The sequence below is a fragment of the Crocodylus siamensis genome, chromosome 4 (assembly GCF_052110815.1).
Source record: "Crocodylus siamensis isolate JL-2025a chromosome 4, ASM5211081v1, whole genome shotgun sequence".
Lineage (NCBI taxonomy): Eukaryota > Metazoa > Chordata > Crocodylia > Crocodylidae > Crocodylus > Crocodylus siamensis.
This window is the reverse complement of record NC_143398.1, coordinates 85,844,316-85,858,516: the sequence shown is the minus strand read 5'-3', so window position 1 is coordinate 85,858,516 and position 14,201 is coordinate 85,844,316. Positions and strand designations below refer to the sequence as shown.

The 14,201-nt window shown below is 45.8% G+C and overlaps 1 protein-coding gene across 3 annotated transcripts in view; it reads left to right on the top strand.

Annotated features, from left to right (window-relative positions):
- CEP83 (centrosomal protein 83) overlaps positions 1-14,201 on the top strand; it is a 53,250-nt gene that overhangs the window by 15,606 nt on the left and 23,443 nt on the right. For 2 of the 3 annotated variants that reach the window (XM_090042702.1, XM_090042703.1), the window contains exons 2-6: positions 342-601; positions 972-1,122; positions 2,791-2,883; positions 3,085-3,216; positions 12,685-12,936. In XM_090042702.1, coding sequence (XP_089898828.1) covers positions 450-601; positions 972-1,122; positions 2,791-2,883; positions 3,085-3,216; positions 12,685-12,936 — 780 coding nt within the window. In that variant the 5' untranslated portion in view covers positions 342-449. The remainder of the gene's footprint in view (positions 1-341; positions 602-971; positions 1,123-2,790; positions 2,884-3,084; positions 3,217-12,684; positions 12,937-14,201) is intronic. The other variant, XM_090042704.1, reaches the window with a different exon arrangement.

Genomic DNA, 14,201 nt, shown 5'->3' with positions numbered 1-14,201 from the left:
TAGCTCATGTGAAGACTAGCAGGCCAGAAAGTCTTTTAGCTGCTTATTTTACTCATGCTCTGTGTGATCTATTTGTCTTGTCAGTCTTAGGTGCACACTTTTTCCTCCTTAAGGCATCTGGGGGCGCTACGTTACTAGATGGGGATAAGTAATTTTGAGTTATAAATAAATAATTATAAAAATAAATAAATAAGTCACTATTTTTGAGCACTTATAGAAAGCTAACTTTGAAACAGAATTTGATTGTCAGTCTTAACTATGCCAGGGCTGTTGCTCCACTGTAAAGAAAACACAAGTGTTTGTCCTTGAACCACCAATGAGTTTTATGCATTTGTTTGCAGCAGGTAATTTTACTTTCTGAGATGCCACAGGCGAAAAGATAGATGGAAGTCTTTTGAAGGTCCTGATTTTGGACTAAATTCATTACTACGTGGCTGTTACCAACAAGAATGGATACTTTCACCAGCCTCCTCCCTCCAGCAAGTGGAAGTGGTAATCTTGCTGGTTCACAAGAAGAACTACAGAAGCTTTTAATTGATGAAAGAATGCGGTGTGAACATCATAAAACAAATTATAAAACTCTGAAAGCAGAACATACACGGTACGTACTCTAAGTTGTTGCTTTCCTTAGTTTGAGCCAAGGCTAAGTGAAGAAGAGTTTCCTTTTCATCTGTTTAGATTTCCGACAGCGAAATCTTTCTAGTTACATAGTAACAATTCAGAGGTCTCCTGAACTGTAGGTGAGATTTTCTGAATTTGTAAATACTGGTCAACTTCAACATTTTAAGATATTTGTTATGTCAAATACGAGGGGAGGAAATGGAGCTGATACCTGGTAAATGTTTTCAGACTTGCTATTTTTTTTACTTACGTATTTCTGTTACCTCTGTGATGGATATTTTTCAGTGTGATCAATTATTTCTTAGACTGTATATGACCATTCTTAGTATTTTTTTAAATATATTTTGCAGGTTACAGGATGAGTATACAAAATCACAGAATGAGCTCAAGCGGTCATTGGTTGAAAAACAAACCAACAATGATAAATTTCAGTTTCTTCTTGCTGAACTCCGAGGAGAATTATTAGATAAAACAAGAGAACTAGAAGAACTGAGGATGCAGGTGAGACATGTTACCAGCAGAGAGAAATATTACTTTTAGTCTTGTTGTAGAAATCCATCTAGAACTGTATATATCAGGGGTGGACAAAATATGGCCTGCAGGCCAGATTTGGCCCACCAGATGATTCTGTCCAGCCCATGGCTGCTCCTCTGAAAGAGAATTGTATTCAGACTGCAGCTGCCCTGGCTTTCAGTGCCTCTCCCTTCCCCTTCATGGGCTGGCCCACCCTGCCCCACTCCACTGAGTCTCCAATATATGGTCCAAGGCAGGGGGAGCTGAGCTCCTGGCCAGGCTTCTGTCTGGTGAGGTTGCCTGCATGCAGCTCCGTCTCTGTGGCCATTTGTAGACCAAACAGTCCCTGGTGAGTCAAAGCTCAGGTAAGGTTCTCCCCACGGATGAGAGAAGTTGTGCAGGGGGAAGAGGGCCAGGAGCTGCAGGCTGTCTGTGCTCTGCTGAGCCAGGGCCCGGTAGGGACATGACTGCTGCTAACGTGGTGCTGTGCTGTGTTCCTGTGCACTGCTTCAGGCTGTGCCACATGGGCAGAGCTGGAGTGGCTGGCTTGGGTCCTGCCCAACCCTAAGTCCCTGGCATGAGGTTGGGCTGGACAGAAGCTGGACCCACGTGGCCCAAAGCGGAGTGTAGGAATACAGTGAGGTACTGGCCTGGCCTAGCCTGGCTGTGTGCCAGGGACTCAGGATTGGGAAGGGGATGCAGGGACAAGCAGAGGACAACACGGCACTGGTTTGGCTGGGCTTGGGTAACTGTGGCTCTCAGTTCCCTTCTCCCTGCACTCCGTCTCCTACCTCGAGTCCCTGGCATGCGGCTGTGCTGCTCTGTGTTCCCACACAGTGCCTCAGGCCATGTGAGTTCAGCTGGCATGGCTCCTGGAAGCAGGACAGGCAGGAAGGTGAGGGCTGGGGCCAGAGCTGAGATCTTAGGGCAGTGACAGTGTAGGGCCAGGGCCTAGGGCAGAGGTGTGACCTGCTCCCTGCGTGTCTCTGTCTGCAGAACTGGTGCCCATCGTTGGGACATGTGAGGAGCAGATCATGGCTCTGTCCCCATGCTGTCACAGTCCGAAGATTCCAGCTCTGCCCACCCATCCTGCTCCCAGAGGCTGCTTCTTACTCATATGTGGCCCCATCCCATCTGACCAAGTGAGTGGGTCCCAGGCTGGTCTCTATGGAGTGTCTGCCTGCTCGCTCTGTCTAGCACACTCAGAAATGGGTACAGAGCAGACAGGGGCAGGTAGGATCAATGCCCACCCCTGCAGCCCCTGTAGCAGCTCACTAAAACTTGTAAAGTGGTCCTCCAGCCCAAATAGTTCTCACTCATGATCTACAGAATAGGTGACTTGAAGAATTTCAAGGATTATATAGTGGCTAGATTTTTTTCACACATTGCAAAAGCTACTTATGTACATATACACAATGTTACAGGATTTTTCTCTGAAATCTTCTCAACTTTTGGAGGGTTAATAAAGTTTTTACAAAATAGGAAATGCTTAAGAGCAAACTTTATGAATGGAACAGATTAAAAAAACCTCTATGTACAATTCTTTTGTTTTTAAATAAAGAATGTTTTGTTATCCAGCATTTGTTGTTTTCCAGTGTAAATCACTTGATGATACTTGAATTATTTACACCACCTTTTGTTTTTTCTTCATGTCAGGTGCTAACTCCTCAAAAGCTGGAGTTGTTAAAAGCACAAATACAACAAGAATTGGAAACTCCAATGAGAGATCGATTTAGGAAGCTAGATGAAGTAAGCAATGAGTATCTAATTCTGTTTTATTTGCGGGGGAGTTATTATTTACTGTTTCTTTTGGCATGGGGGTGGGGTTTAAATAAAAATGACTTTATTTGAGAAGGGGATGTGGATATTTTATAGCCAGTGTTGGTAAAATAAAACAAATTTCATGTGCTTAAACTTATCTTTGAGTGACTGTTCCACTTTCTAATTTAGGAAGTAGAAAAATACCGAACAGAATATAATAAACTGCGTTATGAGCATACCTTTCTAAAATCAGAATTTGAACACCAGAAGGAAGAACATGTTCGTGTTTTAGAGGAGAAAAAAATAAAGTATGAGGCTGAGGTAGGTATAAAATATTAAACTTGAATTAAGCCACCATAAAAATGAAACCACTTTAGCTTTTTATGAGGATTTTACCATTGTCGTATTATTTTTCATATATGACAGTTTTTGCAATCCCAAATTTTATCAGCTGGACTGATTGTTCTAAGTCATTTGTGTTCAATCCTTAATAAGCTCATGAGAGAAAGATTTAAATATAAAACCTTTAATAGAATTCTATTATATTCATATAGTATATTAGTAGTAATATATTTAGGACAGAGTATGTGGGCATGATGGAGTACAAGCTACTCAGGCTCAGAGCCTGTTTCCTGCCTCTGATCACAGTTGTGTCTAATTAGGAGAGCCAGGATGACTTGAACAGTAGCTTTAAAAGCCTGACCAATGGGGGCCAGTAGACAAAGGAGTTTGGTGTGGTGCAGCTGTCTTTTCTTGTCCTTTCTGAAACAGCAGGAGGAATGGAGGAGAAAAAGAAGATGGTTGCATGTAGAGACTGTGGGATGTCCTGGATTCTAGGCTGGTTCTGTGTAGAAGATATGTATGCATGACTGTCACAGGGTGGGATCCTTAAGAATGGCCGTGTTACCCCCAAGGCCCCCTCGACCATGCCAGTTTGGCCCAATGCGCACCCTCTATTCTCACCTGCCATGTCTTGTTGGAATAATTGATATAGGGAGGCTGCCTTTAAGCCTATCTGAGCACGGTTCTGATGGACTTCCCTGGGCCCCATTTCAAAATAGATGTCCCTGGACACCCGAGCCTTATGTGCTATATGCATGGCTCCAACTGCCCCTTTACCATACCCCAAGCCTTGCAGATGGTACCGGCATTGTCTTGCCTAGGCCTTGTTATAATTCAACCCAACGAGGATCAAAGGGAGCAGGAGAGCACACAAGCCTCCGTGGCTCACCGAAAGCATCCGGGAATGTCTCCTTGCTAAAAAGGAGGCTTATACCCAATGGAAGGAAGGGGTCATCACCAGGGAGGGCTATTCTGTAGTTGCTTGGGGATGTAGGGGGGTAGTCAGGAAGGCCAAGGCAGAGATGGAACTGGGACTAGCTTCCCAGATTAAGGACAATAAGAAGTCCTTTTTTAAATATGTAGGGGGTAAAAAGAAAGGTCCTGGGTAATGTGGGGCCCTTGCAGGACGCCATGGGAAACTTGGTCGTCACACCAGACGGCAAAGCTAACATGTTTAACGATTTCTTTGCCTCCGTCTTCCTCAGTAGGGACCAGAACAGCCACCTCCCTGCTGGGCCCCCCTCCGGCCCCAGGGGAGGCACACCTGGGCCACGGGTTAGCGAGGATTTAGTTAGGGAGCTTCTGGAGGGAGTGGACGTATTCAAGTCAGCCGGCCCGGATGATCTCCACCCTAGAGTTCTAAAGAAACTGGCCGAGGTCATTGCAAGTCCCCTGGCACAACTTTATGAGCACTCGTGGTGCTCTGGTGAGGTACCAGAGGACTGGAAGAGGGCCAACGTAGTCCCCATCTTCAAAAAAGGCAGGAAGGAGGACCCGGGAAGCTATAGGCCAGTTAGTCTCACCTCGATCCTAGGCAAGCTCTTCGAGAAAATTATGCTGGCACACATCCAGGAGGGGCCAGCAGGGGACCGCATGCTTAGGGGCAACCAACATGGGTTCATCAGTGGCAGGTCCTGTCAGACCAACCTGGTGGCCTTTTACGATCAGATCACCAAATCATTAGACGCAGGGGTAGCAGTGGATATAATCTTCCTGGACTTCCGGAAGGGTTTTGACACTGCCTCTCACCCTGTTCTCATTTAGAAACTGGGGGGCTGTGGTTTGACCCACACAGACAAATGGGTCTCCAACTGGCTGGTGGGCCGCACCCAGAGGGTGGTAGTGGATGGGTCCTTCTCAACCTGGAAGGACGTGGGCAGTGGGGTTCCGCAGGGCTCGGTCCTTGGGCCCGCACTGTTCAACATCTTCATCAGCGATTTGGATGAGGGGGTAAAAAGCACCCTGTTCAAATTTGCTGATGACACTAAGATGTGGGAACATTGGAAGGATGCAACAGGATACAATCAGACCTAGACAGGTTACAAGGGTGGGCGGACGAGAATAGGATGGGCTTCAACTCAGACAAGTGCAAGGTGATGCACCTCGGGTGGAACAACCGGCACCATACCTACAGGTTGGGGAACTCCCCTCTTGTCAGCACGGAGGCGGAAAGGGATCTGGGGGTCATCATTGGCTCCAAGATGAACATGGGCCGGCAGTGTGGGGAGGCAGTAAGGAAGGCCAACTGCACCTTGGCATGCATCCACAGATGCATCTCGAGCAGGTCCAAAGAGGTGATCCTCCCCCTCTGTGTGGCACTGGTCAGGCCGCAGCTGGAGTATTGCATCCAGTTCTGGGCGCCACACTTCAAGAGGGATGTCGACAGCATGGAGAGGGTCCAGAGGAGGGCCACTCGTATGATCAGAGGACAGCAGGGCAGGCCCTATGAGGACAGGCTGCAGGACCTGAACCTGTTCAGCCTCCAAAAGACAAGGCTGAGGGGGGATCTTGTGGCCTGTTATAAACGAGTCAGGGGGGATCAGCAGGCATTGGGGAAGTCACTGTTTCCCCAAGCACTGCCAGGAGTGACCAGGAATAACGGTCACAAGCTGGCAGAGGGTAGGTTTAGGTTAGATATCAGGAGGCACTACTTCACAGTCAGGGTGGCTAGGGTCTGGAACCAGCTTCCAAGAGAAGTGGTGCAGGCTCCTACCCTGGGGGTGTTTAAGAGGAGGTTAGATGAACATCTTGCTGGGGTCATTTGACCCCAGTATTCTTTCCTGCCATGGCAGGGGGTCGGACTAGATGATCTGCTCAGGTCCCTTCCGACCCTAGAAACTATGAAAATATGAAACCACTTGTCCTCACTTGGCTCTCTGCAGCCCTGTCGCTGCGCCCCTTGGCACCGGGGTCTGTCCACCCCAAATGCTGTGCTTTCTCTGGTGCCAGGGTCTGTGCACCCCAAATGCCATGTCCTCTCTGGCGCCAGGGTCCCCACTCTGTAGTGGGTCCCCAATGAGTCCTCCTTCTCCTAATAGCCTCACCCAAACCACCAGTGTTATGAAGCAACAAACAAAACACAAGCCCCTGGGCTGTAACATAATAGAAGAGACAAGGGTGTGCTCTGCCACTTTAAAAGCATAGAACTTCCTCCCTGGTACTAAGTATCTAGTAGGCAAGGGTACCTGAGGAGCTCATGGAGCCCCATTAGCCCTAGGTGCAGCATGTTAGGCAGTTGCTATGTCACTGGGCACTTTCTCCCTGGAGCCTCCTTCCCCTCTGGCTGCTAGCAGGGAACTGACCTGCCTGGTCCTAGCCCTAGAGTTTATATGGTCCTAGGGCCCTGCCTCTTCTGGCCAGCTAACCAGGTGTGGCTGTCGCAGAGCACTTAAGCAACCTGTTCCTTTAGAGAGGGGAAACTGCTAAGAAAGAGCCCGAGCAGTGAGTGAGGAGCCCCAGCTTCTGGTTGCCAGGGCAACCAAAGTTCACTGGTGACCCACACCTGCCAGCAGTCAGCTGTCCGGAAGGGGCAGGGCCTGGTTCACATTTAAACCCCAGGGCTGGAGCCAGGCTGGCAGTTCCCCACTAGCAGCCAAGGGAGAAGGAGCTCTGCCGGAGCAAACAGAGGGGAGAAGCTCCTGATTGCTGTTATGTGATGGAGAATTCCCTGGTAGGGATGGAATGATGTTTAGCTGGCCAGCTTAGATTTTATGTCATAGCCTAGGGGCTTGTATTTTGTGTTTGCTGTTTAGGATCCGAGGTTTGGGTGAGGCTATCGGGGTTGGAGGAGGCCTCATGGGGAGCCACAGCAGCGTGGAGACCCCAGCCCCAGAGAGAGTGGCAGTGAGAAGCCCCAGAGAGGGTAGCAGTGAGAAGCCCCAGAAAGGGGGGCAGCATTGACGAATGCCCAGTGCGGCGCCCTGCAAAGCAGGGCCATGGAGAGCCCAGGGAGGACAAGGGGGCCAGAGTATAGTAAGGCCCAGACTAACCAATGTGAGTACCATCTGTGAGGCTTGGGCTGCGGTGTAGGGGAGGAAAGGACCTGCAGATAGCACCCCGTTGCATCAGGGCAGTAAAATGGGCAGACTTCTGCTTAATTAACATCTTCTAATTAAGCAATTAACAACAAGGCATGGCAGGCAAGAAGGTGGGAGGTTGGTTCATAACAGGTGGGCGGGGTCACCAGTGGACAGACTCCAAAGGGACACACCTGTTACAGCAGCCAATTCCCTATTAGCTAGTTGTCATGGCAACCTGCACCTGGGCTCTTATCTGGCTTTTTGTGTTCCCTCCCTGGGCAATCTCTGCTCTAAGAGGAGCAGGCACCTTAGTGCCCTCTGACAATGAAATGGTTTTTTCGGGAGAGCTGACAAGCTTATGCAAGGAAGTGAAAGATCTTAAGATCAGAGGCAAGATGGAAAGGAGGGCAAGATGGAAAGCTCTCACTGGGTGCATCTACAGAAGCAATTAATGTGAAGTGATAAACTCCAGAGTACTTTGAGCCAGTGTACATTGCTTCTGGGTGTAGTATCTACATGTGCGCCTGGGACAGCAGCATTTTGAGCCAGGATGGAGCAGGCTCGGGGAAGTCAGCTCTGAGCTCAGGGTGGCAGGTTGGACGGCAGAGGGGCTGGGTGGGGCATGAGAGTGCTGAATATGCTGCCTGGGCTGACTGGACACAATTTATGCCTGCTGTCACTGTCTTCACACGTGTTTCATCACAGGTGACTATTACTCTGCCTTAAGGTAGTATTGTCCCCAACAGTACTATTTTATGGCAGAGTCAATTTCCTGTGCCCTACTACTGACACACACGGAGATGGTGATGATCTACTGCTTAGCTAATTAGTCTACTCTTCAGTTAAGCACATACGTGACATGCCCACTAAGACCAGGAGACACCAGGTCTGTTATTGGGTAATTCGTTGCAAAGAAATGCTTTTTTATCACCACAGCTGATCCAGAAAACAGAGTGAGGTGCTGACAGTCTGCCCAGTGGAAGATGTGGTTGTGAGGTTGAAAAGAATGCTGAAGTGAGTGGAACAGAATCTTCTGATAGTTGTTAAAGCAAGGACAAATGACAGCAAGATTCCCCCTTGTATAGGTTAAGGAAACCATGACAGGTGGGAAGAGATCCTCAACGTTCTGGGTATCATTGGCAACATTTTTCTCATCTGTAGAAATGATAATTTAAATCAACAAATGTCTCAAGGATTGTTGCTATGTGAGAGGTTTGTGGATGTTTGATTGTTGGGATATGTTAAAGAAAAATTAGTTTTGAAAGATGGACTCCATCTAAATGCCTGGGTAAAATGGCCATCTCTCACTGAGGATGCTGTGATTGAAAAATGAGACTCACATAGTGTTTACACTTGGTTTTGATTCATCGAGTGATGCAGCAATTTTTACTTGCTTTACAGCTGTATTGTCAGTTGGCCATTTATAAGAAGCATGAGATTAAGTCTACAGCCTTCTGCACTATTCTTTACACCTGAAGCACAAAAGACAGGCACTGGGATAATGTACCTGTCTGCCTATTACATCACACCACCAGTTCTTGCTTGCATTCTTATTGGGGAGGGTTGACACAGGGGTTAGAATTCTGCCAGCCAGATGTCTATTCTTGAGTCCCTGTGTTTCCGCCCAGTTTCCCTTTGATCAAGCCTGTGTGTGTCTGTGTGTCTGTCTATATTTAGCATATTTACCTGGATCCAAGATGACTTTGAATTTAAGATGGCTGGCCTCCCTAATAATTAGATTCTATACATGGAAAATTATAAATTTGTTAAAATGTTCCATGTCTAGAATTGAAAGATCATCTTACATTTGCCCCCCCACACTTCTTTCCCCCACTGTTGTGTTGGGGGCAGGAGAGCAAATAAGGCGGAAAGCAGTTGTGGAGGGGGAGGCAGATGGGGGGGACGGTGTGTCACAAGCCAGCTGGGCACTGTGAGTATATCAATTTAGTTGCAGACTGAGCACTGCAACTTTATTAGCCACTGGGCTTTCGGGATTGAGGAGGTGATGTTGGAAAGGAAAGAAATGACAAGTTTCACTTACAAAAAGGAAGGAATTTTACTTATGACAACGAAAGGTATAGTTTGCGTATAAAATAGTTAATAAGGCTAAGCTAATAAACAGACAATATAACAGTACACTAACAATAAAATTGATAGTGATAATAAAACGGATAAAGAAATTAACCAAGAGTTCCCACTTGGTTAGTAACTTATTGATAGTCTGTCGGTTAGAAGATTCACATCAAGTTGAATCAGCAAAGTCAGACGTCTCTGAACTGGGCTGCCCGAAGGAGAACCAGTGGAAACCCCTCAGTCAGGATCTGGTTCTCGCTGTCACAGGGAGTAAGAGAGATCCATGGGGGTATGGGACAGCAATGACCCTTCTGTTCCATCCTTCCCAAGGGTTACTATGACGTGTGTGTTCGTTTATATTCTAATTATACTAATTTTTTAGTTATGTAGCCATTCATAATATTGCTTTATAGCTGTTATCTTATGGATTTAAAAGGTGTTAGAAATTATTATAATAAGTTACTGCCCAAGCTTGGGTTTATCCAATAAGCAAATTGCAACATAGCATCTTCAGGTTTGAAATTAACATTACCCCACCTAAATCCAGCCCCTTCAGAACTCTCTGACTATGCTTTTTTGAGATGTTTTTTCTTGAAATGTACTAGATAAGCTAGGTAGTTGAATCCAGTTTTTATCATTATCAAGGCTAAATTCTGAGCGAGAAAGAACTATTAGGTTAGCTAATTTCACAGCTATAGCTTTGTCTTTGAGGCCTAGTCAGTTCCACAAACAGTTACAAGTTACATTTTCGGGTTACAAAAATACAAGCTTCATATTAGACAAAAGTTCCAAATGCCTCCAAGAAGCACATAGTTATTGCTTATTAATTTCTTTGGTTCTGGCTATCACAAGGGTGGGGGAAGCAAGAGCCTGACTCCAGTGCCTTCCCTCGTGCCTTCCCGCTACCCATGTCTTGCTGAGCGGATTTGTGCCACCCTCTTCTGGCTGTTTTTTCATTTGATTCTAAGATGGGGCTTTGTTTTCCCCATGTTGAATTGAGGGAAAACCTTATCTTGGAATTGAGTTAATATGGTAATTTTAATACGCTATTTGAATTAGCCAAACAACAGATGCCTGTCTTTCTAAGACCCAGGGAACCATATAGAACCAGTTCTGCAATCCTTTTGGGCACCAGATGGCGTTGATTAGATTTATGTCCTTGTGAAAGTGAACAGAGGGCTTATTATTATGCTCTGTTTTTGGGGGGCGGGGTGGAGGTTGGTGGGACACTTGCTGTTTTCTCTTCTTATTCTATGATCTTCTCTGGAAATGCTGCTTTTAGTTTTCTTATCATGGTTATAAAGTCTATAATCTATTATAGTACAAACTGCATTTGATATATTTGGTTGTATTGATTACTGCTTATGTGTTACATCCGCAGTGGCTAACCTTTTTGGCAGGTGTGCCACAAGTTAAGCCACCTCCCCTCTTGAGTGCCACTCTCATCCCAGCCCCCCAGAGGTGTACCTGATAGAGTTTGTGCCCTGCAGGCCAGACTGGAGACAGAAGGGCTCTGACCTCTAGCTGTGAGGAGGACACGTCACTGCCAAGAGCCAGGTTAATGCTTCCCTGGCCCTACAACCACTGCATTTTTATGTGGTGAGCAAGAATCTAAAGCCCTTAATTTGGCAATTGCAGCTGGTGACTAAAAACAAGTTTGGGAGGTCTCCTACTTTAATAATACTTATGTACCTTGGCATACACCAAGGCTGGTAACACAATAGATAGAATGCACCTGTAGGTAGAAAGATGGATGTAGCAACAAGAGAGAAATGCTGAGATTTGAGAAGAGTAGTCAGGCAATATAGATCAGGATAGGAGCATCTAGTCTGGTTAGAGCAGTGATTCCCAACTAGGATGCTGGAGCATCCTAGATCAGAGATTCCCAACCCCTGAGCCGTGGCCTGGTGCTGGACCAGAAATCCGGAAGTGACCAGCATACTGTGGACCGGCAGCCAACCTTTTTTATACTGAGTATAAACAAGGATTGGCTGCCAGTCCGTAGTATGCTGGTCACTTCCAGTTTGCAGTATGCTGGTCTGCAGTTTGCTGGTTCATGGTCACTTCCAGTCTGTGGTTTGCCAGTCCGCAATCTAAAAAGGTTGGAAACCACTGTCCTAGATCCTTTGAAGAGTGCTACAGAAAGTATAAGGAGATAAGTGAGGTGATAAGCAGATAAAGGCAAGCTTAAGTTTTAGGTGTGAGGACATAAGCAGATTTGGGCAGGCTCAAGCTTTCCCTGTCTAGTTGCTCTTAACTCTCACTTCGTGCCCACATTGGAAAAAATGAAGTCCCATAGTAAATCAGTTTTTGAAATGGGGTGTCACTCAATTTACAAAAGTTTTGGAGGGGGTGCCTCAAGAATGATGGATGCCTTGAATCTAAAAAAGGTTGAGAATCACTGCACTAGGGTGTGAGATGTGGCCAGTAAGAAAAACTGAAATGATTATGTAAAAGTTCCAGGGGACTGAGCAGGAACTTGAATTAATGGTGCACTCTGTGGCCCTGGACAGATGTTAAAGTAAAGGCGCAATGGGATCTGATGTGGGATTGCAACAGTCACACTTCCTGCCATGCCACTCATATTCTAAGGAAAATTTCAAAAGCTTTTGCTACTAGGGACCTACCAAGTTCACCGCAGAAGTGGGGTGTGTGGCGTCTCCTTTAATCTTGCACGTTTCCCCACATGTCCCTGTGGTGCTGATTGGTGGAACGACTGCGCTTGCAGTGCGCTCCTGATCAGTGTGGAGGCAAAAACTGTGGTTTTAAATATGGTCCCATTTTTGCCTCCCGACACTGATTGGCTGAGGAGCTCTGGCATCCCCAGTGCTTGGTGCTGAGCAGCGGGAAGCCCAACACCATGCCATGTTTAAAACCATGGATTTCACTTCCCCGCTGATCAGGAGGGAGTGGTGGGGCTCGTCTGCCAATTAACAGGGGGGATGAGGGGAGTGGGAAGAGGCACATGGGAGAACATGGAAGATTAAAGGAGACACTACACAGCCCACTTCCACCGTGAATTTGGTGGGTCCCTAGCTACGGCCTTGAACTTGTGATGTCTGAGTTGTTAACTGTGTGCCTTAGCACCTGTACTATCCCAGCCTCCATAGCTAAAACTGCTTTAGAAACTGGGTGAATTATGCTATAGATAATAGTTGTCTCAATTCACAGACTTTTGGGGAGAGATGGTGATTAACCTAGCTTTACATCCCAGAGTACTGAGAGCAAAGTCAGTCATCTGTAGTGGACCCAGGGACTGTCTTATTCAAACAATGGAAAATTTATCAGCTTTTACACACTAATTGTCTACTGTATGTACTGAATGATGCATATTATTCTCCTTAATCGCTATTAGATAACAAGACTGGATAAAGATAAAGAAGAACTGCATAATCAGCTGCTTAGCGTTGACCCCACCAGAGACAGTAAGCGTGTGGAGGCACTTCTGAGGGAGAAGGCTCAACTACATCAAAAAGTAAAAAGTTTGGAAGCTGAAGTAGCAGAATTACAGGCAGAGAGAGAAAATTGTGGTGTCCAAGCAGAAAGTGTCCAAAGAATACAGGTGCGACAATTGGCTGAAATGCAGGCAACAGTGAGATCTCTGGAGGTGAGATTCTTAGTTGTCTCCCAATGAAATATGGTAAACTTTACATTTTTTGACACTGGGCCTGATCCAGCCTCTGTTGAGGTCAGTTCCAATGATTTCCATGGAAATAGATTCTGTTCCTATATCTATATTACCAAATAGAATGGGCCACATCCAAACTGAGACCTTCTCAGTCCCTTTCCCTTCTTAATATCTCAGTTTAAATTCTTACTTGCAATCACTTAAGATGCATTTACTAGCATCAACTACAGTTACTTCATCTTATATTTAATATTGATAAAATGGTTGCCCCATACCCTTGGATACAATAAATATTTTGTCTTTTTAAAGTCTGAATCTTATAGCTGCCTTTCCCTTCATCTAATCAGTCCCTCTCCCTTGTTTTGCTATTGTTTTTTCTTTTTGCTTGCCTACCACCTGGTTGTCCTCTCTTCTGCCCATGTTGTTACAACTTCATAATTCCTTTCTCTTGCTCCCTTCAATGTATATTCCTACTGCAAGGTCCCAGTTAATTCTGGTCTCATATATGCTTCCCAGGTGTTTCTTTTCTGTTGGACATTCATTGCTGGCTCTAGGGGTTTAGTCCTTTGGTGGTTCCTGTGTTTCTCTGTTGGCAGTTGCAGTCTCTCTGGCTGCTATCGCTCCATATGTAGATGCAGTTCAGTCAGGCTGGCTTTTTTCCTTTCTGTTCTTATAGGTATTTGTGACCTTTCTCACAAGAAAAACTAGTCCTGCATAGTTACCACAGTGCTATGGATCATTATGAAGTGGTCCAAACACTCCAGTCTGAAACATTGCTATAGAATTTATTTTAAAACCCTGGAAGGCAGTCATTCTAAGTTTTCTGAATACTTCACTTTTTTCTATTTTAATCCAATGTAGTAAAAATATTAACTTTTTAGAGAAGAGTGACTTAACTGAAGAAGTAAATGTCCTATATTTAGCAGCTTTTTGCGATTTTACTGACATAATCTCTCTGTCACATAAAATGTAGAATACTGTAGGTATATTTCTCCTTTAAAACTTCAGCAGAGCCATGCTGTTGATATTCTGCTGGGATATCTGTTTGCAGACTTTTTGAGCACTGTGGATACATGCAGCCGTCCTTAGAGCCCACGGTTTTACTGGCTGAAGATATAAATATCTGCCTCCTAATTACAGGATTGTTGGTGTAGCTGTGTTGGGCTAAGGACATAGGCAGGCAAAGTTCTTTGGGTAGATGTGATCTCTTTTATTAGACCAACTAAATAGTTGGAAAACAGTTC